General features: G+C 40.4%; 1 protein-coding gene across 1 annotated transcript; it reads right to left on the bottom strand.

The window, feature by feature from the left end:
• Positions 1 to 2919: 2919 nt before the first annotated feature.
• LOC149300642 (GTP:AMP phosphotransferase AK3, mitochondrial-like) lies at positions 2920 to 13984 on the bottom strand. Its single transcript, XM_089485148.1, has 5 exons — positions 13837 to 13984; positions 4582 to 4701; positions 3879 to 4051; positions 3642 to 3760; positions 2920 to 3025 (listed from the first exon to the last, which is right to left on the bottom strand). The coding sequence occupies exons 1-5, from the start codon at positions 13982 to 13984 to the stop codon at positions 2920 to 2922; spliced, it is 666 nt and encodes a 221-aa protein (XP_089341274.1).
• Positions 13985 to 25752: the final 11768 nt, after the last annotated feature.

The following is a 25752-nucleotide window of genomic DNA, read 5'->3' on the forward strand; positions in this document are numbered from 1 at the left end:
TTCACGAAGGACTCCCCTGATGTCCCTCTGCTAGTAGCCGAGTAGAGAAACATTAAGTTCTTTCAGAGAAGTCTAAAGCAAACGTAGTGTATCCCTGGGCCTGATCCAGGATGGTACCCCAGCTGTCCCTTACCTCCGCAGCCACTACATTCTAAGCCGATTACTGGAATTTGACATATCTGGAAATGCTGCATTTTAATGGTACACTGTGCCAGCTAAGAACAGTTCTCCATAGTATATGTGGGCCTGTAACAAGGGAGATCTGATCTTTTACAGGCCTATGGAGCAGTGACACACAAGGAACCAACAGTGCTATCTGGCCCCACTTATGAAGGAGAGAGGCTACCGTGTCCCCTGGAACTGCTACCATAGGGCGTCTTTAGAATGTGCCATTGTACAGACATAGCAGATTCAGATACAGTTATCGAGAAAAGCCATACATGGACATTTTTTTTTTTTTTTTTTACTGGACCACACATTTACAGTACCAAGTACATTTTCACATCATGGTAGGCATATTAATGTTGTGATTTCAACCGTCAGACCTACATATTCTTAGTTTTTTTACACATTGTTAGATAAGTAGCAAGGGACAGCAGAATAAAACATTCAGATAAGCTTGTGTGATGTTCATTTGAAATTATATATACATAACAAATAAAAAAAATACACAGAAATATGAATTCTAAAGAGTGGTGATGTTATACAATACACTCAACACATGCAATTAACAGATATACATAAACACATCCGGTATGTCTGATCCGACAGGAGTAAGAACAGCCACAAGACTACTTAGGCACTTCAGCATATACTAATTACCCAAATTCGATGAAACTCCAATTCATAAGGCTTTGAAGGGAAAGGCTCTGGTTTCCACCGTTCTTCCTATCAATGCCCATGTAGGTATAACATTTTCGTTTACATTTAAAGTTTGTAATACAATGGTAACCAAAATGTTATGGGGGAGGAAGTCATGTATGTGGCAAATTGTATTTATGAAGTTCACTGAATAAAAACCTTTTCATTCCAATTAAGAATAAACCTGTTCTTAAACAAATCCCTTAAACCCTGATTGTCAACAGCCTTGCTAAGGCTTAGATTCCTTGCATAGAGTAGGCCCAAAAATGTAATTAAAGATCATATTAATTATACGAACTTTATGTAGATATTTGTGGTGTTGTGTCGTTGGCACGATATTTAAATGGATTCATATTTTATGGTATTACATAAGTAGGAGGGAAAAAAAGTGGGCACATAAACATTCATATAGAGAAACTGCAACAAGCTATATAAATGATAAAAAGATAATCAATAAAATACCCTCTAAAATATTTACCAAATTAAAAGTTTATATGTCTGCGACTTTCAGGCAGTTCCCTAAGAGTTCAAACTAACTAGGTTTTATTTCCTAAAAAAGAAGTTGATTGATGAGTTTTGTGATCACACATTTACTCTCTGTGGAAAGCATGTAATATCACATTATTTCTAACAATCCAAGTCATTCCCCCCTCCCTGATTTTTTGAATGGTTAGAAAATAGTTATTTTTTATGTTCTAATGCATTATCAGTAAGAAAGATCCATATTTTACATTCTTTAGAAAATTACATTCTTTTAAAAAGTTTTCTAGGGATGCACCGAAACATCGGTGGCCAAAACGTATCGGCCGAAAACAGCACTATCAGCAAAATGCCGAAATAATTAAAAAGCCAAAAATAATCGTCTGCAGGGGCCCTGCTGCTTACCTCTGTGTTGCTCAGCAGCGTCTGTGAATAGGTATATGAATGAGTGAATAAATGTTTCTAAATGAATGTGTGTCATATCATGGATGTATAAGTGGAGGGCATGGCACAGGGAGACCCCATTTGCTTGTGCATGATAGAAATGTGATTGCTATATTATATATATATATATATATATATATATATATATATATATATATATATATATATATATATATATATATATATATATATATATATATATATATATATACACACACACACACACACACGATTGCTCACATGCCCAGCGACCAGTACATATACATATACATATATATATATATATATATATATATATATATATATATATATATATATATAATAAAACATTTCATATACATGGTGTCATTCAATCACACTGACTACTATCATGCCCAGGCAGTCATCACATGCTACAATCACTCAGATTCCAGCATATACCGGCTGCCTGGGCATTATAGGAGTTTAATTGCAGGTATCAATCTTTTTTTTTTTTTTTTAACATATATTTTCATATACATGGTGTCTTGGCATGATAGGAGTGTGATTGCTGACTGTTGGCAATTACACTCCTATCATGCCCAGGCAGCGAGTACATGCTGGAACCTGGGCATGACCCTATCCCAAAAGCCATTCAGAACTTCAAATAAAGGTTTATGTTCATGAATACTCCTATCAAGCCCAGACTCCAGCATGAACTGGCTGATTGCCAAGTGTGATTGCCAAGATCAATCACGCTCATGCTGTAACCTGGGCATGATCGAAGTGTTCTTGCTACTAGTTTTTGCTACTATGGCTTGTGGGATAAAAGTCTGGGGGGGGGGGTTTGTTTGTTTTTTCTAAAAGGTGGGGGTCTAAATTTTTCGGTTTTGGTTTCGGCCAAGTGCATTCTGAATTTTCATTTCAAAATTATTTCAAGACTTTCAATCTACAGAAACATATTTAACTACGAAAAAGTAGTACGTTTAAAAAAACACATTCTGGCTCTGATAAAATTAGACAAAAAAAAATAAAAAAAATCTATAAAACGGATGGTACATAAAAGAAATTAAAAAAGGAGTTATGCGGGACATGTAAATAGGACAGAGGTAAAAAGGCTAACATTCGAATTTGAATGGCACAACAAGTTATTACAGGCGTCTGTCTTCTCCCAGTTCATTCTTTTCGTACATCAGGCAGCTTAGTGAGCAGAAATGCTTGGACATGGGGCCAGATCTTGTTGGTCTCTGTCCCAGAAAATGTTTTCAGTACACCTTTGTCTCTAAAAAGATCATAGTAAGAGTAAAAGAAATGGGGACAATTAACTTTTAAGGTAAACATATTTCTATCTTATGAATTTTAAAGAAATGAATGTATTGGATGTATATTGTACATGTTTATACCCTGTTTGTGTTCAAATCATAACTACTCTAATGTAATAAAACCAGAAATAAATTTGTCTCTGAAAAATCATTACTAGTATTGTTTTTATTTTAATGTCATGTTTAAGTTATTTCAGATATATATTTTCCTGAAGCCTGTTCTATATTTATATTAAAATAAACGAGGACCCCACATCCTTTATTTTATTTTCTATGCAGTGTCTTTTCACAAGTATGTGTTAGACACAAGTGGCATGCATCTGCTAAGTGTGTTTTAAGCCACAATACAACTAGGCCATTTATCTGGACTTTTCCCAAAGTTGTCAGCCCTCCCCTGTCCAAATTACAAAACATTTAAAAGGAAAACATTAAGCGCACAAGGAGTTCACCAGGCTTGTCCATGATCTATGCCCACCTCACCATTCATCTCCTTGCAGGACTTCACAGAACTATTGCTTGGTTGTAACATGTGGATAGACCAGATATGCAACGGGAAATCTCTAAGGGATTACTGACCGATAATATTCTAGAACAGGTCTAGTGAGAGCTTCATAAGATTTCAGCCTCTTGGTAACGGTTTCTGGCTTATCATCTTCACGCTGGATCAAAGGCTCTCCTGTGAGGTCATCTATTCCCTAAAAAGTATAGATCTCAAGGTTACAAATACCGATGTCTGTATGTTTCCACAAACTGTGCTCTTAAAAGCGCATTCAAACGACTTTTTTTTGGACATACAAGAAGATCCAACCTTACTTTGACTTTAGGAGGGTTGAATTCGGTGTTGTATACTCTGCCACTGCTTGAGTGGATCCATCGTGCAGTGAGGCGGTCCCTGATTGTTTCAAACGGCACATTCAGGTCTATCACAGTGTCTATTTGTTGAACATTGTCCAAAGCCTTGGCCTGTGGGACAGTCCTTGGAAAACCTAAATTAGATAAGGTTTTGTTTATGCATTCGTTTTACATATGACGAAACAGCCGATTCATCAAATATGATCTGTGACGGATAACCTTTGTTCATACATACAAACTTTATTGTGATGGGCCAAATTATTTCTCTGAGTATTAAGATAAATGGACAGTTTTATACTCCCCAGGGTGGCTGCAGTTGAAACCTTTTTTACTTTGTTAATGATAAAAAAAAGCGCCATAAGCTTTCAGGGTGTTTTTGGTTGTACTTGGAGCATCTGTTGCTTGTACTGCTGGGAAATTGGTAGCTCTTCAACCCTTACTATCCTCTATTTAAGTTGTGGTGACAATTGGTCAACTCTTTACTGAACTTTTTATGCCATGGAAGAGGCCAGGCCAGTTGTCCATGACAATGATAAGAAGGCTAGAATGATGGCACCGGTACCTGCAAACTAGCAAGGTTCATTGTGTAAATTTTACTTTACTATCAAAACTTTGATTAACAAGCTCACAAGCCTCATAATACACAGTATGCGGCATTACATACCATCCAAGAGCCAGTGGTTAGATCCCATGTTGTTTAATTCTTGCAGAACTAGTTTGGTGATGACATCATCTGGAACAAGCTGACCTTGGTCAATATAAGATTTGGCAACAAGACCAATTTCTGTGGAAATAAGATATAGATATATATATATATATATATATTTTCAAAACAGAAAAAGTATTTTGAATATTTTGACGTAGTGGCGGGCTAAGCAATATTTGGCTAGATAGTGTGACTGAATACCCCATATTTTTGCCTCAGATAGATGCTTTTAAATTGTATTTGCTAGGTATATAATTTTCAAAACAACAACTGCCTAGAATATGGAACAATTCCCAAGAGAACACAACTATAAAACATACCAGAAATAGTATTCTAAAATAGTTTAATATGATGCTAATAAATTATATGAAAGCATATTGTAATAAACAACTACAGGTTAGAGGTTCAAGCTGCGTATTACAAAATATATGCTGCCGTCTACTAATTACCGTATTGGCTCGAATATAGGCCGCACTTTTTCCCCCCACTTTAAGTCTTTAAAGTGGGGGTGCGGCCTATATTCGGGGTCTAGCGCCCGACGCCCGGGACATGCAGTTCCGGGCGCCGGGCAGGGTTAGGATACAGATCCCCCGCAGCGGTGCAGGGGACCTGCATCCTACTCTCTGATATGCTGAGACAGCCTCCTCTGCCGGCACTTTCCACGGGGGGAGTGCCGGCACTGGAGATTGTCTAAGCGCATCTTGCAGACGTTCACCGGCAGCAGCAATGCACGTAAACAGCCTCCGCTGCCGGCACACAGCGGTGGGCCGGGCCGCGGCAGGGCCGGATTGATTTAGGGGCTGATGGAGCTGCAGCTCCAGGTCCCTACCTTAAAATAGGCCCAGTCAGGACCTTAAGCCAGCCGCAACTGCGACCGGGTCCACCACTCTAAGGGGCCGGGAAGCCCCCACCAAGGCCGGCCTTAGGGGTTTGCGGCCGCCCCGGGTTTAAATTAAAACATTGGAGTTTTTTTTGTTTACTTTATTTAACATCCTCCTTGTTAAATAAAGTTTTTTTTACTTTATTTAACATGGAAGATGTTAAATAAAGTTAAAAAAAAAACAAACCCCGATGTCTTAATGTAAGCTCTATGCGGCCGCAGACCCCTTGGCCGGCCTTGGTGGGGGCTTCTCGGCCCCTTAGAGTGGCGGACCCGGTAGCAGTTGCGGCGGGCCTAAGGGGCAGGTGCCCCTTATGCCCTGCGTTAGCCCAGTCAGTCCGGTCCTGACTGGGCCTATGTTAAGGTGGGGGCCTGGAGCTGCAGCTCCATCAGCCCCTAAGTCAATCCGGCCCTGGCGCGGTCCCGGTCGCAGTTGCTGCTTGCTCCGGCAACAAGGTAAGTAGGGTGAGGGAGGGGGGTGCAGTGAGAAGGGCAGAAGGGGGTTAGATAGTGAGAATCCTTATTTCTTCTAAATTGCACTATATGACTGCATTCGTTGGAATATTATTCTTTAGGTATTCATATCATAAAGCCTCTCTATATTGCTGGAGCCTTAGCAGATCCAACATTATTTTATTTTAAGGTTTAATCGCATCAAAACAACAGAAGCTTTTTTTTTTTAAGAAGCCTGACAACAGCCTATCAGCTCCTACTTTTTTGTCACACGATTATAAGTGTTCCCAATAAAAATGAGGTTAACTTTTACACGGTTAAATAACGATTTGTGGGAACGGTTGGAGCAAACGTGTTCATTCTGCAGCGGAGTTGGAAACAGCAAGTTTAAAAGGCAGACATATTAAGAAAAATTCTACAGTACAAATACAGACGGAGGGATTTGTTTAATTATTGACTGATGTACATTCTTGATAATGTGATAATTTTTTTTAGAAAAGAAAAAAAAAAAAAAGATAGTGAGAAAGGTGGAGAGGGGATAGATAGATAGATAGTTAAAATAGTACATATTAAGCAGTGAGGAAGGGGGTACATAGTGAGAAGGGGCAGATAAGAAGGGAAGGGGTAGATGGGGAGAGGGGGTAATGTGAATGCATACGAGAATGAATAAATGTGTGGATGAATTATGTGAATGCGTATGACAATTAATGAATTCATGTGTGGATGAATTACTTGAATGATTTGTGAGACTGCATTAATGAATGTGTTAATGATTTGTGTGAATGAGTGAGTAAATGCAAAGATGGTACATGAAGGGTGGGCTTTAACAATAAACAAATAAATAAAAATGGGCTGCTCAGGCTTAAATGCCCGGGCCTATTTTTTGTCCCAGTCCGGGCCTGATGGCACATCGGCACGATGTGCTTTAACAATCTCCCTTTCTGGGAATTCCCACGGGGGGAGTACCGGCAAGGGAGATTGTTAAAGCACATCGTGCAGACGTGCCGGCAGCGGAGGTTGTTTACGCGCATCGCCGCAGCCGGTGAACGTCCGCACGATGCGTTTTACCTTTGCCCCAAGACTTACCAGAGCAGACTCCCGGGTGTCTTGCGGGGCTGGCGGGGGACATCTACGCAATACGCGTATACAACTTCCGGTGCCGGCACATCCGCTGAGTTCCGGCACCGGAAGTTGTATACGCGTATTGCGTAGATGTCCCCCGCCGGCCCCGCAAGACACCCGGAGTCTGCTCTGGTAAGTCGCGGGGGGCAGAGTGGCTGCATATCTCGGAAGGGGGGGGGGGGGGGAGGACAGTGGCAGCATATCTCGGGGGGAGGAGGAGGACGACAGTGGCAGCATATCTGGGGGGGGGGGGGGACAGAGTGGCAGCATGCCTATTAAAAAAACCTTTTCTTTAAAAAAGCACCAAACTTTTAGGGTGCGGCCTATATACGGGGGCGGCCTATATCCGAGCCAATACGGTACATACTTTGTCATTTATTAGGATAGTTCACATCTGCTTAAAGCTATAAAAGAGGGCTTGAATTATTTGATAAAATAAGTCTGACAAAATTCATCCTTAAAAGTTTAAACTTCACAATAAATGGAGAAGCACTGTTACATAGTGGCTGCTCAGGATATGCAACCTTTCAATATGCAATCAAGCCAAACTACTGGCCTCTTGGCAACGCTAACCTTTCTCCAATTGCTACTAAGATTGTAGGAAGGGGTATAGAAGGGTGCTATATGATTAGGACCAACGGCCCTGCTATTGCCCACCTAAATGGCACGATCTCCGCTCACGCCCCCTAGCCTTGGGTAACCGAATGCCCCTTTCAAGGACATGTGGCTATAGTATGTCCCTTGTTCCCAACTAAAGGTTTGTATATTTGAAAACTATGTTGGTCTGTTTTGCTTCCATATAATAGAGAGAGGTAATGTGGAATGAAATCCTAAACATTCCAACATAAGTAAAAATTAATGCTTTTATTTACAGGTCAAAATTAGCCTTACACGTTTTGTGCACTACAAGCCTATGATTGTCCAAAATTTTGAGCTGGAAATGAAGCATTGATATTTTATTTACACTGGATTGTTTTGGGTTTTATTCGGCATTCTGTTGGTATATGCCATATAATATGCATTAATTTAGCACTCCTGGCTGCAGCAATTGATCCATTCCACACGCTAGGCACATGTGAGCTGTTGGATAATCTGCTGACGCAAACAGCGGTAGCGGAACTGTGCAGGGTACTGTAGCCGGTGGCTCAGTAGGGTCACATTATGCCTAGGGGCCCTTTACGGTCTTATATCTCACCGATGCTGGTAATTAGCATAGTCAAGTCTGCCCTAGTCATTTTTAGTAAATACTACCCTTACATATTGAAGAAAATAAAATATATTTAACTACTTGAGTTTATTTAAAGAAAAACGTTACCAACTTGGCATATTCTGTCCAGAAGTTGTGGAGAGTTTTGTTTGCAATTCCACATATAGCTACCAGAGAGTGATTTTGACAGGGTGCTGCCACAGGCAGTATCGAAGTAAGGAATAAACCCCTTATATTGCTCACGCATATAAAGTCTGTTCAATGAAGTTAAAGGAATGAGTACTAATGGGGTTCCTGACAAGCACAACAGTAAATATTGATTCTTAATTAGCCAAAAGTCAACCTGTGATATTGACTTCCTAGTTTGTGAGCAAAAAAAAAAACAAAAAAAAAACAAAAAAAAAAAAACACCACACACATCTAAATATATGTCCCCAAAAGAAAATGGTACAAAGTATTTGGTTTCATTAAGCCCTCCAAAAATATTTCCCATTCTAATTTTTTGCCCATTTAATCATGTATAAGTAAACTATATATATATATATATATATATATATATATATATATATATATATATATATATATATTACACACACCATATATAAATCCATGGAAAAGGGAGGAATTAGAGTTACAACAGCGTAAAAAATTGCTTGAATATATCATGTCGGCTTTATTGATCATTACGGCTTGCATCACTGTTTCACTCCACCATCCAGAGCTTTACCAAGATATCTTGAAAGTCAGGATTGCGAAGTTGGGACAGCGATCACTTTTTTAATTGAAATAAAGATTTTTCGCGGATGTCAAGCCCTACGAATGGCTCGACTTTGTGAGTTGATATTTAAATGGTTTGGGAACAGCACAAGGCAAATTACATCTGAGAACAGTGAATGCAAGACATATGGACTATAATATTATATATATATATATATATATATATATATATATATATTTGTGTTCTATTTATTTATTTATTAAGGGCCACGTAGGCAGTTTTAAACCACATTCATACCCATGAGATTTCAAGTGCAACAAGATCATTTTTTATTTTAAATTGAACCGCTAAAACACATCTTACGATATCACACTAATAATTACAATTTTAAGACATCAAATGATTAAAAATTTAATATACGGTGTAAAAGTTTTATGCAGTGAAAAAAGTCTGATTGCTTTCAGAAATAGACATGTTAATAGTTTATTTTTAACATCTAGCGCAATGCAAAAGGAGTGAACAGAAGAAAAATCTAAACAAAATTTTTTTAAACAAAAAAATTATATTTGTTGTGGTGACACTTTGCCTCCAAAACAATATCAATTCTCCTAGGTACACTTACACACAGTTTTTTATGGAACATGGCGGGTAGGTTGTTCCGAACATCTTGGAGAACTAACCCCAGTTCTTCAGTGATTTAGGCACCTCAGTTGCTTTTCTCATGTAAACCCAGACAGACTCGATGATGTTGAGATCATGGCTCTATAGGGCCCCTTACCATCACTTTCTTTCTTGTTTTTCTTTATGCTAGAGGTCATTCTTAATGACTTTGGCTGTATGTTTGGGGCTGTTATGCTGCTGAAAAAAAAAAACTTTACAGCATGTTTTCCCACACCTCTGAATGTATATATTTTGCACAGTACTGTGTGTGTGTGCGCATGTATGTATGTATGTATGTATGTATGTATGTATGTAATATGTTGTTTCGAGCTGGAGAAATAAAAAGTGGTTGGCCATTTTTTTTAGTTTTTTTTATATATAGACTACAGCAATCTGTCTTGTACCTAGATGGGACCCCCGATTATGTCATGATGGCATCACCAAGACATATTTTTAAATTATATCCAACTTTTACCAATTGCCGGTACCTAAAGGGTTAATTCTATTTAGTTACCGGTATATATAAAATATGAGTTCTAAAGCATTTCTAATCTGTATTTTCAGCACCCCCCCCAACCCATTGTCTCATGAAGAAAATAAAAAATGTATTACTCTACGGTGTTGGCTTTGTCACAAGTCAGATGTATCTATATTAACATCCGGCTATATTCTTTGCATACTTGGGATGTACAGTTAGCAACTTTTTCCTCTTTGTGTCACATGTCCAGGTTAATAATCAAACACTGCAGCAATGTTGTTTAGAGGTCACTTGCTACGTGCACATTGTGAAGTGTGGGTGTTTTTTTTTTTTTTTTTATCATAAACACAACTACTTCACGAGTGAAAATGAAACAACGAGCATTACCACCGCCTGAAAGAAAAGTGCTTAACCAGGTATAGAAACGTCAGACATCTTGATTTTCGACACTTTATTGTCAGACCCAGTAGCAGAAAACAGAACGGGATTAAACAGTTAATTCCTACCTCCTACATGTCCCTGATTTGGATGGCCCTCATCTTTTAGATTTAGATGCCTCTGCCTGTTTTCTTTTCTTTTAAGGAATTGCATTAAGTCTTTTGCTTTGCATCACCCCCCCCCATCATGCTGCTGAAACACAATGGTCTCTTCTTTGACCATGGAATGCATGATAATTTGTTTGATTTTCTGTGCTTGCAGACAGTATTAAATATAGACTTTATCTCCTGTGAAATACTGTTAAACAAGCCTATTTGATATTATTAAATATAACCATTCCATAAAACTGTATAGTATAAGCAATACTTTTTTTGTTTTTTAAATATTAAAAAAAAAAAATATATATATATATATATATATATATATATATTTTTAAAAAGGTGAAGTGTGTTTTAGAAACAAATGATCATAGCTCCCTGTAGATAATTTAAGAAAAAAAAAAATCTTCCCCAGGCTAGACCTTTTTCAGTTTTTCTGTTCATAAGCCTCGTTTTTGTTGGAGTGTCCTTGAATACTTTTTCTTGAGAAATCTGGTCAAGGTAAACCCACCAAAAATGTACCCCCCTGCTCCTGACCTCTGTGTCCTTAACAATAACGAGTAGTTGTGAAGTTTTTTGTTCCTCCAGCTACTTGTGATTTTCTACAGTCAAGCTCCCTAAACACGCATCCTCTCCCGCCTTAAAGAATACCACCTGTACAAATAAAAGACAAAAAATAAAATGTTCTGCTCATTGAAATGTCATCAGCCCACCAGCTTGCTTTGAATGTAGTTCAATTTCTAAGACCCTGCAGATCCAGTAAAGTGGCAGAGGTTTGCCATTTTTTGTAGACTCCATTATGTTCTTTAGCAGTTTCTTTGAGTTTAATCTTAGAGTTCAGCTCCTCCCGAACTCTGGCGCTGGAGATTGTATCTTTGAAGGTTTGGAAGTGGGTGATATCTTAAGCGAGACGACATCCTTACAAGATGTATGGCCACATGTCATCTTCAAATATATTACGAAATACACCTCGGACACAGATCCTCAACACACGTCAGAGTTGGAAGCTATTATAAAGCATTTGATGTAATTTACAGATGTCCACCATTAATGACTTTTCAACCTGACTGATCTCTAGCTGAAAAAAAAAAACTTGGCTATTTACTGGAAAAAAAAAATAGCATTAAAAATTAAATTTGTGGAAGCAGTTATAAAAATTTAACTTCTTTTTTTAAGTCCTGAATTTTTCCAATTTTAGTAATTTTCCTTTAATAAATCACCTCTCCAGACTCACCAAGCTGGTATATTATTATAAATTTGGCACTTCAGATTGTAAGTTCAGTTAAACAGTATTGGGGAGATAAAAATAAAGCTTAGTATAAGTTAACCCATGCATCACTTGATTTGCAATACAAATAAACTAACAGAGCAGTTCTCTCAGACGTATAATGTCTTGTGGGATCAATACAAGATGTGCAAATAGAAGTGATCAATAACATCTACATGCGTATTGTAGCTGCATAAGACTTCGAATGTACTGCCATAGGAAGGGGTTTAGCTAGTGATGCTGGTACAATGAAGAGTGTTCTAGCCCAGGCCATAGCAATACGGGGGTACTTGATCTGTGACTGGACCATCTGTCGCTAAATTTGTCTTATATTTAACCAGGCATGTACGGCACTAGGTGTTTTTTCTATCCTATCATGCAAAATGTTCACCTTGAGTTTATCTGCCGTTTATAGCCATATGTAGGTCATGTTTTAAGACTTTAAGACACTGCTATTGCCATATATCCAAACCGGAACACATACTCATTGGGAAACACAGGGAGACTGAAAATGAAGCACTTTGTAAAGCAAGGAGTTTACAGTCCTTCTGAAAGAACATCCTATTTGTCAAAAGGTGCAAAAAAGGTATTTGAAGTTATCCTCAACGTAGTACTAACGTCAGCATTTCCATAATAGCAAAAAGCTCGACTTTTCAAAAAAAAAAAAAGCCAGGGTTACAGAACACATTCCTTTTCTCAACACAAAAGACCATCATGCCCTAAGCAAAAATTAAACTAGGACCACCGAGTCTTCCTCCTATAAACCAAATTGTTAATGAGATTTGGTCACATAGAGGATGCGTGGCCTGTTTGCCTGGGGCAATTAGGCAGTTGCTTTGGTTATATTATGGTCAATCCTTCTGTGACCCTAAAGCCTTTTAGGAGACTCTGCCTTCCCCACCTGTAACTTCCCTATTGACATGAACGTCACCTTTCACTTGCATAATAAAGGTCACCAGGTCACACATCCTCCAAGTCTTCACGTGTCAAAGTATATGAGCAGTCACATCAACAAAAATTCAGCTTTATCAGAATACCATGAACTCCACTCATATCATCGAAAAGATTGGTTTTACAGTAAGAAAACCATACGACCCGCTTCTTTTACAAGTCACCTTGCCTGCTACAAGACAGACCACATAAATGCTAATCAGATGAATGGATACGTCTACACGTAAAACATATGGAAGGTTTATAACTCTTTTTGCATTATATTGTGATTTTTCACACACAAAGTTTAAACTTATACGGTCAATAATAGTACTACAAAACGAAAGAACGAAATGCAAAACTTACAAAAAGTTACCATTGATAAATTACACAAAACCCCATGTGCGGCAAAATATTTTCCACGCAGGAGAAACAAATGGCTTCCGTTTTGTTTTTACTTGAGTTAAAAACAAATAATAATAATAATAATAATAATATTGCACAGAAGTGCTAATCACATTTCTTAAACTATGCTATTCTAAAATACATTCTCCATCCTGGGGCTTACATGTTATATCTTATTTTATAATATGTTATATACCTTTGAGAAACTAGTCTGTGAAAAGAAAAGAAAAGAAAAGAAAAAAAAGCCTTCATATGATGCTATCATAATGACAGTTAATCAACACTAATTAATTGATTTGGTTGCTGGCTGATCACTAGTGTAGGTCTATAACCCTACAGATCAATATGTCACCTACAAGGAGGGGTGGTTGGGTGGTGTAATCACCACATACACACATGTATCAGAGCCCCTTAAAGACAATGACATGTTACATGTAACTTATTGGAACATGCCCCTTTTTATTAGAAACCTCTCTGGCAGAGCTGCCCAATCACAGCGTGGAGATGACTACCCACAGAGAAGCGATCAGACCCCATATTTACCCCATTTGCCCTACCTGTCTTCTTCTGGATGTTGACCCTGAGCAGATCGCCGCTGGAAAGGTGCTGGAGGGCAAAGAGTTTCACTATCCGCTCCGAAATGGTCCCTTTCCCTGAGCCCGGGGGGCCCATGATCACAGCCCGAAAGAGCATTCGAGACCCCATGGTAATGAAGACAGGAGCACAGGCTTCAGTTACTTAAAATAAAAACTAATATTTAAAAACCCCACGCACGAGCCGGCCTGTGGGTTCCGTGTAATAAAACACAAGCTGCGGCTGCCTTGTGCAGAACGTGTGGTTAAAAATGACAAAAACTAACTTTAAAAAAAAAAACAATAAAAACAAAATAAATTAAAATAAAAAGTATCGCTTCCTACAGCAGCCCCGCTGGCAGCCTCGAAGCCTCTCCTGCGCTCTCTTATTTCTCCCTCTCATTCTTCCCGCCTCCCTGTGCTGACGCAGGCAGAGGAGGAGACGCGCCGCAAGCAGCTGATTACCGTGTGCTGGGTAAGCAGGAAGTGAGGACTTGGTCACTTGGTCTTCACCCTCTTAATTGTCGTTGTGTGAAGGTGTACGTGACTGATGTCGCTGATGTGACTTGCCAGCCTTTAAGCAGCTGCTGTCACTGGCCAATTCACGGGCAATGTTAGAAATTGCGTGCAAAAGCAACAGGAGCTTGCAGGAGTGCTAGATGTGGACCATTTCTGACACTCCAGTCAATTAGTTGGTTTGTAGGACCTATGTTAATATTATCACCACTTTGACTTAAGAGGGACGCAGAGCACATGAGATGGAAAAAAAAAAAGATTTCTCGTAATGTCTTCAGGGCTAAAAATATCCTTTTTTTTAATGTGTCCAGTTATCTATGCAATGATACATTGAGTACTAAGCATCCCAAGTTTTAGCTTTATTGTCGTTACAGAGGAAAAAATCTCCATCTGCATATCAGTTTGATCCTGCCCCAAGGGCAGTCCAGACCCAAAATGTGAGGTAGATTTCCTGTGCACGAGGGAACAAACAACCCCAGACATACATTTTAGCCATGGACCTAATCAGTGGGGTCAAGTTGGTATCCCTCTGCATGGGAGAGCAAGGAGGTCCACCTTTTCACTTGGTGTAAAATATCAAGAAAAACAAATAAGAGGCACTCAACCATGAACTGACAGCAGCTTCAGAGCCTGTCCTATGATGGGTCCTCACTTGGGAGCATCTCAAGTTTTAGCTCTCACTGTAGGTAAGCCTAAGAAGGGGCTGCCCGTTCTCGGTTGAGTATCATATTTATTTTGCATGATATCCAACTAAGTAATCCTTCAGGACTTTTCTACCAGTTTTGACACTGTGAACCAACCTCTTCTTTAAAATCAATCTTACTCTCTAAAACAATGTTCTTTCCTGATTCACATCCTACCTCTCTGATCACACCTTCACTGCCTCCTATAAAGTTACTCTGCTTGCCCTCTCAGTTGTTGTACCCCCAAGGCTCAGTTCTAGGATCCCTTTTTTTCTGGCTTTACACTGCCTCTTTTCATAAACTAATCTTATCTTTTGGTTTATACTACCATTGGTACAGAAACAACTGTTTGCAGGGCCGGCCCAAGGCAAAATGCCGCCTGGGGCGAATTTTAAAATGCCGCCCCCCCCCCCTTTATCTACCCTTCCTCTCCCTCCGTCACTGCCGCCCCCCCCCTTGTATTTACCTTTCAGCAGTCCTGCAGCGAGTCTCCCTGTTCGGTCTCGGTGCCGGCTTGTAATGCTGAGCGCCAGAAATCTTCCGGCACTCAGCATTACAAGCCGGCACCGAGACCGAACAGGGAGACTCGCCGCAGAGGAGAGAGGGGCGCCGAGCGGGTACTGACAGCTTGGTAAGCAAAAACCACTCGGCACCCCTTTCTCTCTGTTTCGCTTTTTCAAAAAAAAAAAAAAAAAAAGGGCTTGGGGCGGCAAAGTGCCGCCCCTTCAAAAGTGCCGCCTGGAGCGGTTGCCCCACTCGGCTCCATTGTCGGACCGGCCCTGACTGTTTGATTGTCACTGATTGCCTTGCCTTTGTTCCTAACTGGATGTCTGCCCAATTCCTAAAACTCAGGCCCCCTAATCCAGAACTTTATATCTTTCCTCCCTCTAATGCTAACATTCTTTTGACAGTCTCTCAATTTTAATAGTAAAAGCATCATACCTACCCCGCACGCTAGCTGGCTCTATGCTACTAATGACTGTGATGTTCCATTTCCCATACACATTCTGTTTCCAAAAATTGCCACCTACAATTTACAAATATTGCCCCTTTCCTGACACAGTTCTTATTCATTGTCTCTTTGGCTCCAACTGCAACTCTGCTGTTCTTCCTGATACCCCCCACCCCCACCCCCACCCCCACCCCCTTTATTTATAATCCATCATGAATGCTGATGCCAGGCTTCCTCATCTTCCTTTTCAGTCCCTTCACTTGATGTCTGTACACTTCAGGTTTTAATTTAAAATACTGACCTCACCTACAAAGCTCTTCATAGTGGTTCCAGGTCCATCTGCTCATCTGATCTCTTCCGATTTCTACCTCTTGTGCACATATTCAAGACTTCTTAAGAGATGCCTCTATCACTGGGAATGCTCTTCCCTGCTTATCTGACTCTCCACCTGTCTACAGTCCTTCAAAATATACCTCAAGACCCACTTCTTCATGGACCAACTGACAGGTTAACTCCCCACCCCAATCTAACTATCCTCATTCCTGCTGTCAGTTTGTACTTATGCCCAGAAAAATTATTTATTTAATCAATGTTTACACTGTGATACAGTTGTGTGGCTGGTCCACCTCAAACAGCAGTTTCACCTCTTTTTGTAATTTCCCCCATCTCCTTCTAGATTGTAAGCGTGTTTGAGTCGGGGTCCTCCCCACTTTTGTTATGTCATGCACAACCTGTTATGTCCTGTCTTGTCATTGTACAGCACCACAGAATACGATGGTACTAGCTCCTGGGCACCCAGCTACCCCATGCATGGAGTTCAGAGTGGGTAATGAATCATGTTAGAGGACACACTTATTTTCAAAGAATTAGTGCAAATGGTACTGTTTTCCTATCTATAATATGGTTGCAAGTTCAGTCCTTACAGACATGTGGTTTAAAATCACCTTGGTGATCCTAAATCACCTTAATCCCTCCCTAAATAGGAAAACACATCCTTATCCCAGTACTGTGGAAAATGATGGAAAATCAATTTCAGAATAACGATTCCTGAACAAGATAATGCTGCAGATGTCTGGGAACATCCCAGGGTAGCTCACTCAGATTTCTCCGTTAAATGGGGGAGTGACTTCATGTGTTGTCAGGGCAGTCATGTATGGGATGGGGGTAGCCCCAGAAAGCCCTAACTTGGCAGGGAGTAGGAGGGTAAATGGGGGGAGACCCAGGGATGCAGGGCTTCCTTGACAGTCCCAGGTATGATTATGTAGCAAGTCCTCCTTGTAATTGTGAAACTATTGGTCACATTAAAATAAAGACTCCATCTTCTGGTGAACTAATATGATTATAACCAGTTTTCTTATCAAGAGCAACTGCAGGTATAATCAGTGACATATACTTGCCTAGGCCGACTTGGTTGGGAGGTCAGAGGGGGCCACACCCCTGGACCCCCTTTTCTGAGCCCAGATCGCCCCATCATGTTCCATATTGCGTTTCTGCTTCCATTGGGCCCGTTCAAAATTGTTCGCAAAGGGGTGTTCTGACCTGGACCGGCCCTTTGTGAATAATTTTTGGACTGGCATGGGGAGGCAGGAATGTGCCCCAAGGTAAGGGCAAGCTGCTCGCACAGTGTTGTAAGCTATGGGCCCATGGTGTGCAGGGACAGCAGCTTTAAAGAGGCTGAGTAGTTCCGCCATAGGGATCAACCCAAGCAGTAGCGTAGGGTACAGAGAGAACTCTGTTTATTGAGGACAGCAAAGATATTTATACACAAAACATCATAGGATTAGGGGTATAATCTTATCAACCACCAGCCAGCCCACCACCGCCATACAGTTCTATGGCCAGTAATGCCCATGCAAACTGAGTCACTATTTTGGCATGATCCCGAGGGAGCAGCCTCAATACAATGGAAAGCTCAGGGTCCGAGGATGTTATGGTCCAAAAAACAAAGAAACAAGTCTTCCTTGGGAATAGTCTGCGCCGTTGCCGAGCCAGAGTTCCATAGCAGCGGCAGGGTAAACCCCTGGTCCTAAAGAATGGTAATAAAGTGAGTGAGTGTTGCCCACCACGAGTTTAATGTAACCTCAAAAGAGCCACATGGTGGGACAAAGGGTGTCCGTAGCGACGCAGTTCCAATTGTCGGGCATTGCCATGGTTCCTAGCTGCTGTACAGTTCCATTGATTTGCAGTTAGGTTGCCGTCAGGTGCATAGAGCATTTCCATGCATGTAGAGCCCCAATAGCTGGCAAGTTCATGGGACTCTGGTATGAGCAGACCGGACGGGGTTTCCGGTTCACCTTGCGCCCCACAATGAGTACAGGGTGACAGACATAAGAGGGGACTGGGTAGGCAGGTAAGGAGTCTCCCCAGGAATCCACCAGTGCTCCCCTCCCAAACTCAAACATACCCCCATGTGTGCTCCGCCTCAGGGGGTTACCATGACAGAGGCTGGTTTTAATTCCTAGTTTTGCCATGATGCCAATGTCAACTTCCTCGATACACATTGATGTGCACTTTGCATTTTCTATAAAACAGATATAATATTTGAAAGCTTTTTTTTCCCCATGCGAGCAATATGTATGTGGTCACTTCTCATTCATTATAAAACAGTATTGTTCTTATAAATATCAGAAATTAACAGGGTGCAAACACAAAGCACGTACTGTGTTCTGTGCCAAGAATGTCTTGGCGTTCATCCTACTTTATGATGAGTGTAGACATATACAGTTTAGATTTACTTTATTTTTAGACATGGATGAAGAGAATGTATTTTAGCTATGAGCATGTGTCTCTTACGGGCTGTATAGGAAAATGTATCTATATTTACTGAGATATTCTGTGTCAAATGACATTATCCAGAAATATAATGAGTGAGAGGACTTCTGAACTAGCATGTATTTTGATGGTTATAAGACTATTTGGTAAAAAGTGATGAGAATAAAGCAATTAGCAGGAAAATCCTGTTAGCATACCTTCGACTTGCTTTTTTTGAGTGATTTTCAAGGACTATGGACATGCCTTTTAATTATATTTTTTCTTCTCTTTATGGTCTTTGTCTGTGCTGGTATAGAGATAAGGCTGGACACTTTCAGTTAAATTTACAATTTAGGTAGGGTTCCACTTAATCTGGGAAAGATGGCTATATGTAAACTGCAGCATTTTAGCAACACAAATGAGATTATGTTGCAACAGATGGAATAAACCATACACTATGAAACCAAGCCAATGAAGAATGGAGACAGGGGAGACCCAGAGATTTCTCGGGAATGTTAATCAGTCATGTGCAAGTCAAGTATTACTTTTCCTACATAACACACAAAAACAAGGCAACAACATCCTTTTAAAAATTAGCCTGAATATTTAGGAAATAAAATGACAATTTGACAATGACAAATTTAAGTTATGTTGTGTGTATGATGAAATTATTCTGATGCTATGGTTGTCCATGTAATCCATTGTCATTGTGTTATGTGTTAATCATGTTAATCCTTTCCTGATTCCTGTGTTTCTCAATTTCCCTTCCCCTGGTAAAATGACTATATAACAATATGTTCTCTTGCATCCTGACGAGTGTGTTGTGTCTGATAGTACAATTCTTTGGGAGACCTTTCTGCTTGGAGAAGCACCTTTACTCTGAGAATTGAGCAGCTACCCATCTTGCAGCCAGCTTTTGCTACAAGAAGGGCAGTAGGGATGAACAAGTAGACCACCTGGTTCCCATTAATGAAGTATAGACCGCTTTGTAAGTTACCTGCCAAACTCACCTTTGGGCATCTCTTACACAATAATTTAGAATGACAGCCTCTTTACATAAGTGCAGGCACTGCTGAATACGCACCACCGCACGCTATGTTTTTATGCTTACGTTTATGCACAACAAATCGGGTGAGTCTATGGAACGGTCAGCCTGTGCCCCCCAGGCATTTACCCAGTGTGCCAAATGGCAAGTATGTGTCTGATCCTAACAAACATCTCCTGGAGGAAGAGCAGGACTGGCTGTGTGTAGTTTAATATTTAAGTTAACTTTCACTGTTTCAATGATTTAACTATGCATTATGTGGGACCAGCACAGCGCTCTGTGCAGGAGAAGCTAATTTTGGGATAGTCCTTCATAACACTTACTGAGATTGTTGATTTGAGACTGCAACAGTCCTGCAAACTCCCTAATCAATCCAAAGTCCTTATTGTGATGTATTGATGGTTATTTACATAACCAAGAAATGTATTTAGAAGAAGATATATTTTATTTAACCCAACTGAATTTAATATGGCAAATCTTGTCCCAGACATCCTTTAGAGGGTGATAAGTGGGAGGGGAATATGCAGGGAGTGAACATGGTCAAAGCTTCTCACCTCCTGAAGAACACCATTTAATTAGAGATTTCTATGAGTCAGATGACACATTGTCCTGTACCAGCTATGGTCAAGAGGTGGCAGCATGGCATTAAGAAAACAATACAAACATGGATCAAATTACCCCAAGCATTTTGCTGTATAAAACCATATAAAATGTTTTATCTATAGCACACTCAACATTTCCACTCACAGCGTGTAAGGTGGGCTTATTGGTTTATGCAGCTAAACATTCTTGAACATTGAAAGTAGTAATCTTTTCACAAATCTTTGAGCAGTTTGTCAGAGTACAGGGCATAGGACATGGAAGAACTAGCACTAAATGGTAAATATCAATTTGAGAGCCACTTGGCTGCTCTTGCTTGATTTTCTCTCTATGGACAGCAGGATTTGGCCGCATTGCATAAGATTGCTTTAACCAGGAGTAGGCTTGCCCGGAGAGTAATTTTGATATTCTTCAAACAGGGCAGCAGGGAACGCAGCAGGATTATTGTGATATATATAGGGGCCTCCAGACAAGATAAGCGTTTATGTGTGAGTGTTTATGTGAACATGTGTGTGTGTTAACAGTTTATGTGTACTAGTGTTTGTTTTCAGTGTGGGTGGGGGCACCCTGCTTTACCTTCCCCAGCTCCAGAAGCCCTCCCCTGGCTAAAACAGTGAATTCTCTCTTTTTACCTGTCATACACTACATCTCCCCAAAATGTTACAGCTCCCTACATTGAAAAGAATGCATTGGTTTTTAAGTTAAGAGTGTGGAGGTAGTGTACCATTGAAGATAGAGCCCCACACAGCTGTACTGGCAGTACTGGTGTGCCTTCATGCACATTCATTGAATGTAGGCAAAATTGTATTGATTTTTCCCCCTACCAATGAATCCTGCTGTGATCTGTCGTTACCATTGGGATGCTAGCCTGCGAGGTAGGCTAAAATGCTGTCATACTAAATGGGAAGGAGCTTAGGTTACCTGCAAAATGGCTTACATGGAAACACTCTACAGACAGTGGGGACCTAGTATTAAGGGGTCCGAAGCATAAATATTTATGGTTCATATTTCAGTATAAGAACTTTTTTTATAATAACATACAATTAAGGAATCATAGAGGTACACATGGTCACAATTAATTTATCGATTTTATTTCCACTAGCACAAAACATTAATTGAGCAAATGCACCTTAGCTTCGGCATGGAGCAATTAGATGAAGCTCTACAATTTATGTACTTTATTCTGGGCAGAACAAAGCACTTTGGTCTGCAGACAAATTATGAATATTCATAGCATTGTGAGAGCCTAAGAGAGTGGGAGTATGAGAGAGCATGAATAAGAGTGCGTTGAAGTGTGTGTAGCTCTCAGGCAGATCTAGAAGAGGATCCTTGCTGCAGAGAATGGAGAAAGCTGCTCCCTAGCGGTCAACAGGAGACACTGCTACAGATGGAGCTAAATGTAGCACACAGGTGCAGCAAGGGCAGAGATAACACACTAGCATAGAGCAGAAGAATAAGAACCCAACGGTGGTCAGGAGCCAAGTCAGGAACCGATAACGAACAAACACAGGTCAGGCAAAAGAGCAGTTGGGGGTCACAAAACCCAATGTCAGGGCAGGCGGCAATCAGCGGTAGTCAGGAAACAAGCAGAATTCAATACCAAACGTTCAGAGATAATCATAACATTAGTAAAGTACATCGGCACTATAACAGGCAATGTTAGATCACAAACGGATTTAAGTATCCCTCCAAGCTTTAGGACCTGTAGTGATGGTAGTTATGATGTATTACTGTCTTAGTGTCTGACTTACTATTTAATGATGAGAGTTATGCTGTACAGTGTGTGGCTAACTGTATACTGATAAGGGCCATGCTGTAACACCTGCACATCCATAATTGGGATCCATAATTTAGTACACAACCTCTAGAGTGCCAAAGGTTACTTTACTGTCCCATTGTCCCCAATATCCATAATAATAATAATATCACTGGGTTTTAGGAAATGTGTTTTAATATCTTATAATTACGTAATATCAATATGTATAAAGGTGATAAAATGCACCTGCCTGATATAGATGCCGTGCTGTAAAGTGAATTGTTTTTAAATGTTGGCAACTATGAGGGTCATTAAGCAGATTCATGGACTGTTGATCGCCTTCTAAACACTTTTAAAACGGCCGTTCGCTGCCATACAGTGTATGGCGGACGTTGACGCCCAAGGGAAGGGCCAGACGCGGCCCCTAATGCCGATCGGCAGAAATCGAACGTAGATTGCTTTCTGCACCCGTTTAAAGTCATGACGTCCTGGCACGTCAATTGTCGTTAACCCTTCGTGCCCGGGCCGTCAATTGTCATTAAGGGGTTAAAAGCATCATCAGGGCATTGGGCATTATAGCTAATGTTTCATAGCACAACTTAATTTTGGCTCAGTACCACCGATACTACATACAGGAAGTGTACTTACATATGCTTCCCTCCTTCACCGCAGGCACCCAGAGGAGGAAGAAAATGAGACAAGAGGTCTGTTTCCAACTTCAATAACAAAGAATGCATGCACTGATTTGCATGCATTAAAATGTACTTGAGCAAAATGGACTCTAATATGCATTTCACATGAAAATGGGACTTCATGTGTTGTTTTGTTTTCTCTAAATACTATCATACCTGAAAAAGCAAAATTAAAGAATGGGACAGAACCATTTTAACGTTTAAAGAACTAAATATTATGTTTGGAACTTTCATAGAATATTGGTAACAAAAATAAAACCAGGAAAGAAAAGTCACTTAAATTCATCACACACAAATTTTCTTAGGAATACAGTAAGACATTTTTGAAAGGTGTCAGCTACAGGCAATACTTGGGTAGAAGCTTTGTATAAAATATTAGCAGTCTGCTTCATCCACAGTCAGGACACACCATATGCTACAACATCCTTGCACCTGATAACTTCATCTGTACCAATCGAACACCCAAAGAGGAGTTTAAAAGATTATGTTTTTCGATGAACCAATCCACAGTCACCTGATGAAGCCCAAGGCGGGGCAAAACACGTTATGAAGAATATCCAGATATACACGAGATTGAACTGCCGCCACATTGTATCCAATTTCCAGCTTCACTGTTACAAATAAGTGTTTCGGTGTCTGTTTGTGAGAGCAGCCACCATTTTAACATTGCAATATTAAACTATATGGTGTTTTCCCTCTATATTTTGAGCACCAAAGGGGATTGAAATCCTCAGCGTCCTCTTAGGACAATATATTAGAAGAATCATAAGAAACCCATCGGGATCACACATGCATACATTGATCAGTAAGAATCTGCTCTAATAAAAGTGGGGACAGCAATACAGACTATTTATATTGTATGGAAAGCACTATGGTGTCTGTGTGTTTTTTTTTTTCTTTCATGTGAAAACCTGTGACTTCAGAATAAAAGCACCTCCAACTGCATGCTCCAACTGACTGCAAATAAGTAATCATTTTCATTACAATAAATTTAAAGTGAAAGCGCTCTTTTTTCCTTTTTCAATCATGCTCTCTAAATGCTTCCCTACCTTCTCTGCTGACCACTTCCACATCTTTTTCTGCATCTGCTATCTTTTCCTACATCTGCTACCTTCTTCCTTCTGTTCTGACTTTTATCTTTTATCCTTAATCTTCTTTCTTCGTCCAAAAATGGTGGTGCTGCGGTTACGTCATCTCCCCGATCCTCCAATCATGTGAGGGCAAAATTACGGCGCTTGGAGTGACCTCCTCTCCTCAATTGAAGGATCCGGGAGATGGCGTAACCACAGCCCTGCCATATTGTCCTCACTTCACCTGAGGACAATATGGCAGCGCTTGTTGCGACGTTCTCTCCTTCAATTGGAGGATCGGGGAGGCGACGTCACCGCCGCACCGACCATATTGCCCTCAGTTCACCTTCGTGACCAAGGTTGTTTTAACACTTTTGCAGTGCTCGTGTTTAGCTGTAATTTTCCCCTCTCTCTCTCATTAATTGTACCCACACAAATTACATATTGTTTTTTGTCAGAACAAGAAGGGCTTTCTTCAGATACCATTATCATCTAATTTACTATAAAAAAAAAATATGGTAAAAAAAAAAATATGATGAAAGCTGATGAAAAAATAGGTTCTACTAATTGTTCTGAGTTTAGAAATACCCAATGTTTTTATTTTTTTTTGTTATAGGGCAATAAGTAGAGTTTGCTATTTCAAAACCTTTTTTTGTTTTTCCTAAATCTGGTTATTTTGCCCCATGTGCTATTTGGGGCAATTGACCCCCATCAAACCATGTATTTTTGAAAGCTAGACCCCAGTAGCGTACCTAGCAGGGGCCGTGGGAGGCGGTCCGCCCCGGGTGCCGCTCATCAAGGGGTGCTGCTCATCAGGGGGTGCCACCTAGGGTGACCACATGTCCCGAATTGCCCGGATCCCGGGCAGCCTTGTCACTTTTTTTTATGCGGAGGAGAGAGAGGGGCGCCTAGCAACCGTTCAGTGCCCCTCAGTCTCCTTCGTGAGGCCTCTAACTCCGTTGCGGTGCCGGCATGTCATCGCAGCAGAGCAGGAAGGCCAAAACCCTGGAGGGGGGGTAGATAGTGAGAAGCGAGGGAGAGGGGGGGTGGATAGTGAGAAGGGAGGGTAGATAGCAGGGAGGGACAGCGGGGTAGATAGTGAGAAGGGAGGGAGAGGGGGGTAGATAGCAGGGAGGGAGAGGGGGTAGATAGTGAGAAGTGAGGGAGAGGGGGATAGATAGAAGGGGGTAGAAAAGGGGGAAGGTAGATAGTGAGAGTGTGAATTAGTGAGTGACTGTAAAAGTGTTTGTGTGTATCAAAGATGGCACAAGCAGGGTGTTTATGGGACAAAGATGGCACAGGTAGCGTGTTTATGGGACAAAGATATTGTACGCTGGACTATTTGAGGAAAAAGTTGACTCATGCGGGGCTGTTTGGGGACAAAGGTGGCACGTCCTTTGTGTGTAATTTGGGTGCTGGTCAGGTTCTATGTGGGCAGTGTGGACGCCAGGGCTGGCTTTGGGTTGTGCAACCTATCATCTATGCCTGTAATTTGGGGGGGTTTATCTATACCTTTATTGCTGAGTTTTTATGTGATTTCCAGTTGATCTATACCTGCAATGCTATGTTTCCATACATTATTATTGTATATCCGCAAATACAGGATTTGTATGTTTGATTCTATGCCTCCAGTGCAATAAAAATAACAATATTAATATATATATATATATATATATATATATATATATATATATATATATGATTGCTAACACCAATCAGACTCCTATCATGCCCAGGCAACCAGTACATGCAAGAACCTGGGCATGATAGGAGTGTGATTGCGGTTTACAATTTATATATATATATATATATATATATATATATATAATTGATTTT

This window comes from Sceloporus occidentalis, unplaced genomic scaffold (genome assembly GCF_023333645.1).
Source record: "Sceloporus occidentalis isolate IW3139 unplaced genomic scaffold, rSceOcc1.0.p SCAF_24, whole genome shotgun sequence".
NCBI lineage: Eukaryota > Metazoa > Chordata > Lepidosauria > Squamata > Phrynosomatidae > Sceloporus > Sceloporus occidentalis.

What these genes read in the sequence shown, in the direction of transcription:
- LOC149300642 (XM_089485148.1), bottom strand. Translation starts at nt 13,984, where the DNA reads ATGGGGTCTCGAATGCTCTTTCGGGCTGTGATCATGGGCCCCCCGGGC. An exon ending in CAACATCCAGAAGAAGACAG is followed by an intron (nt 4,702 to 13,836) that starts GTAGGGCAAATG and finishes TTATTTCCACAG; the next exon opens with AAATTGGTCTTGTTGCCAAA. An exon ending in TCAACCCTCCTAAAGTCAAA is followed by an intron (nt 3,761 to 3,878) that starts GTAAGGTTGGAT and finishes TATACTTTTTAG; the next exon opens with GGAATAGATGACCTCACAGG.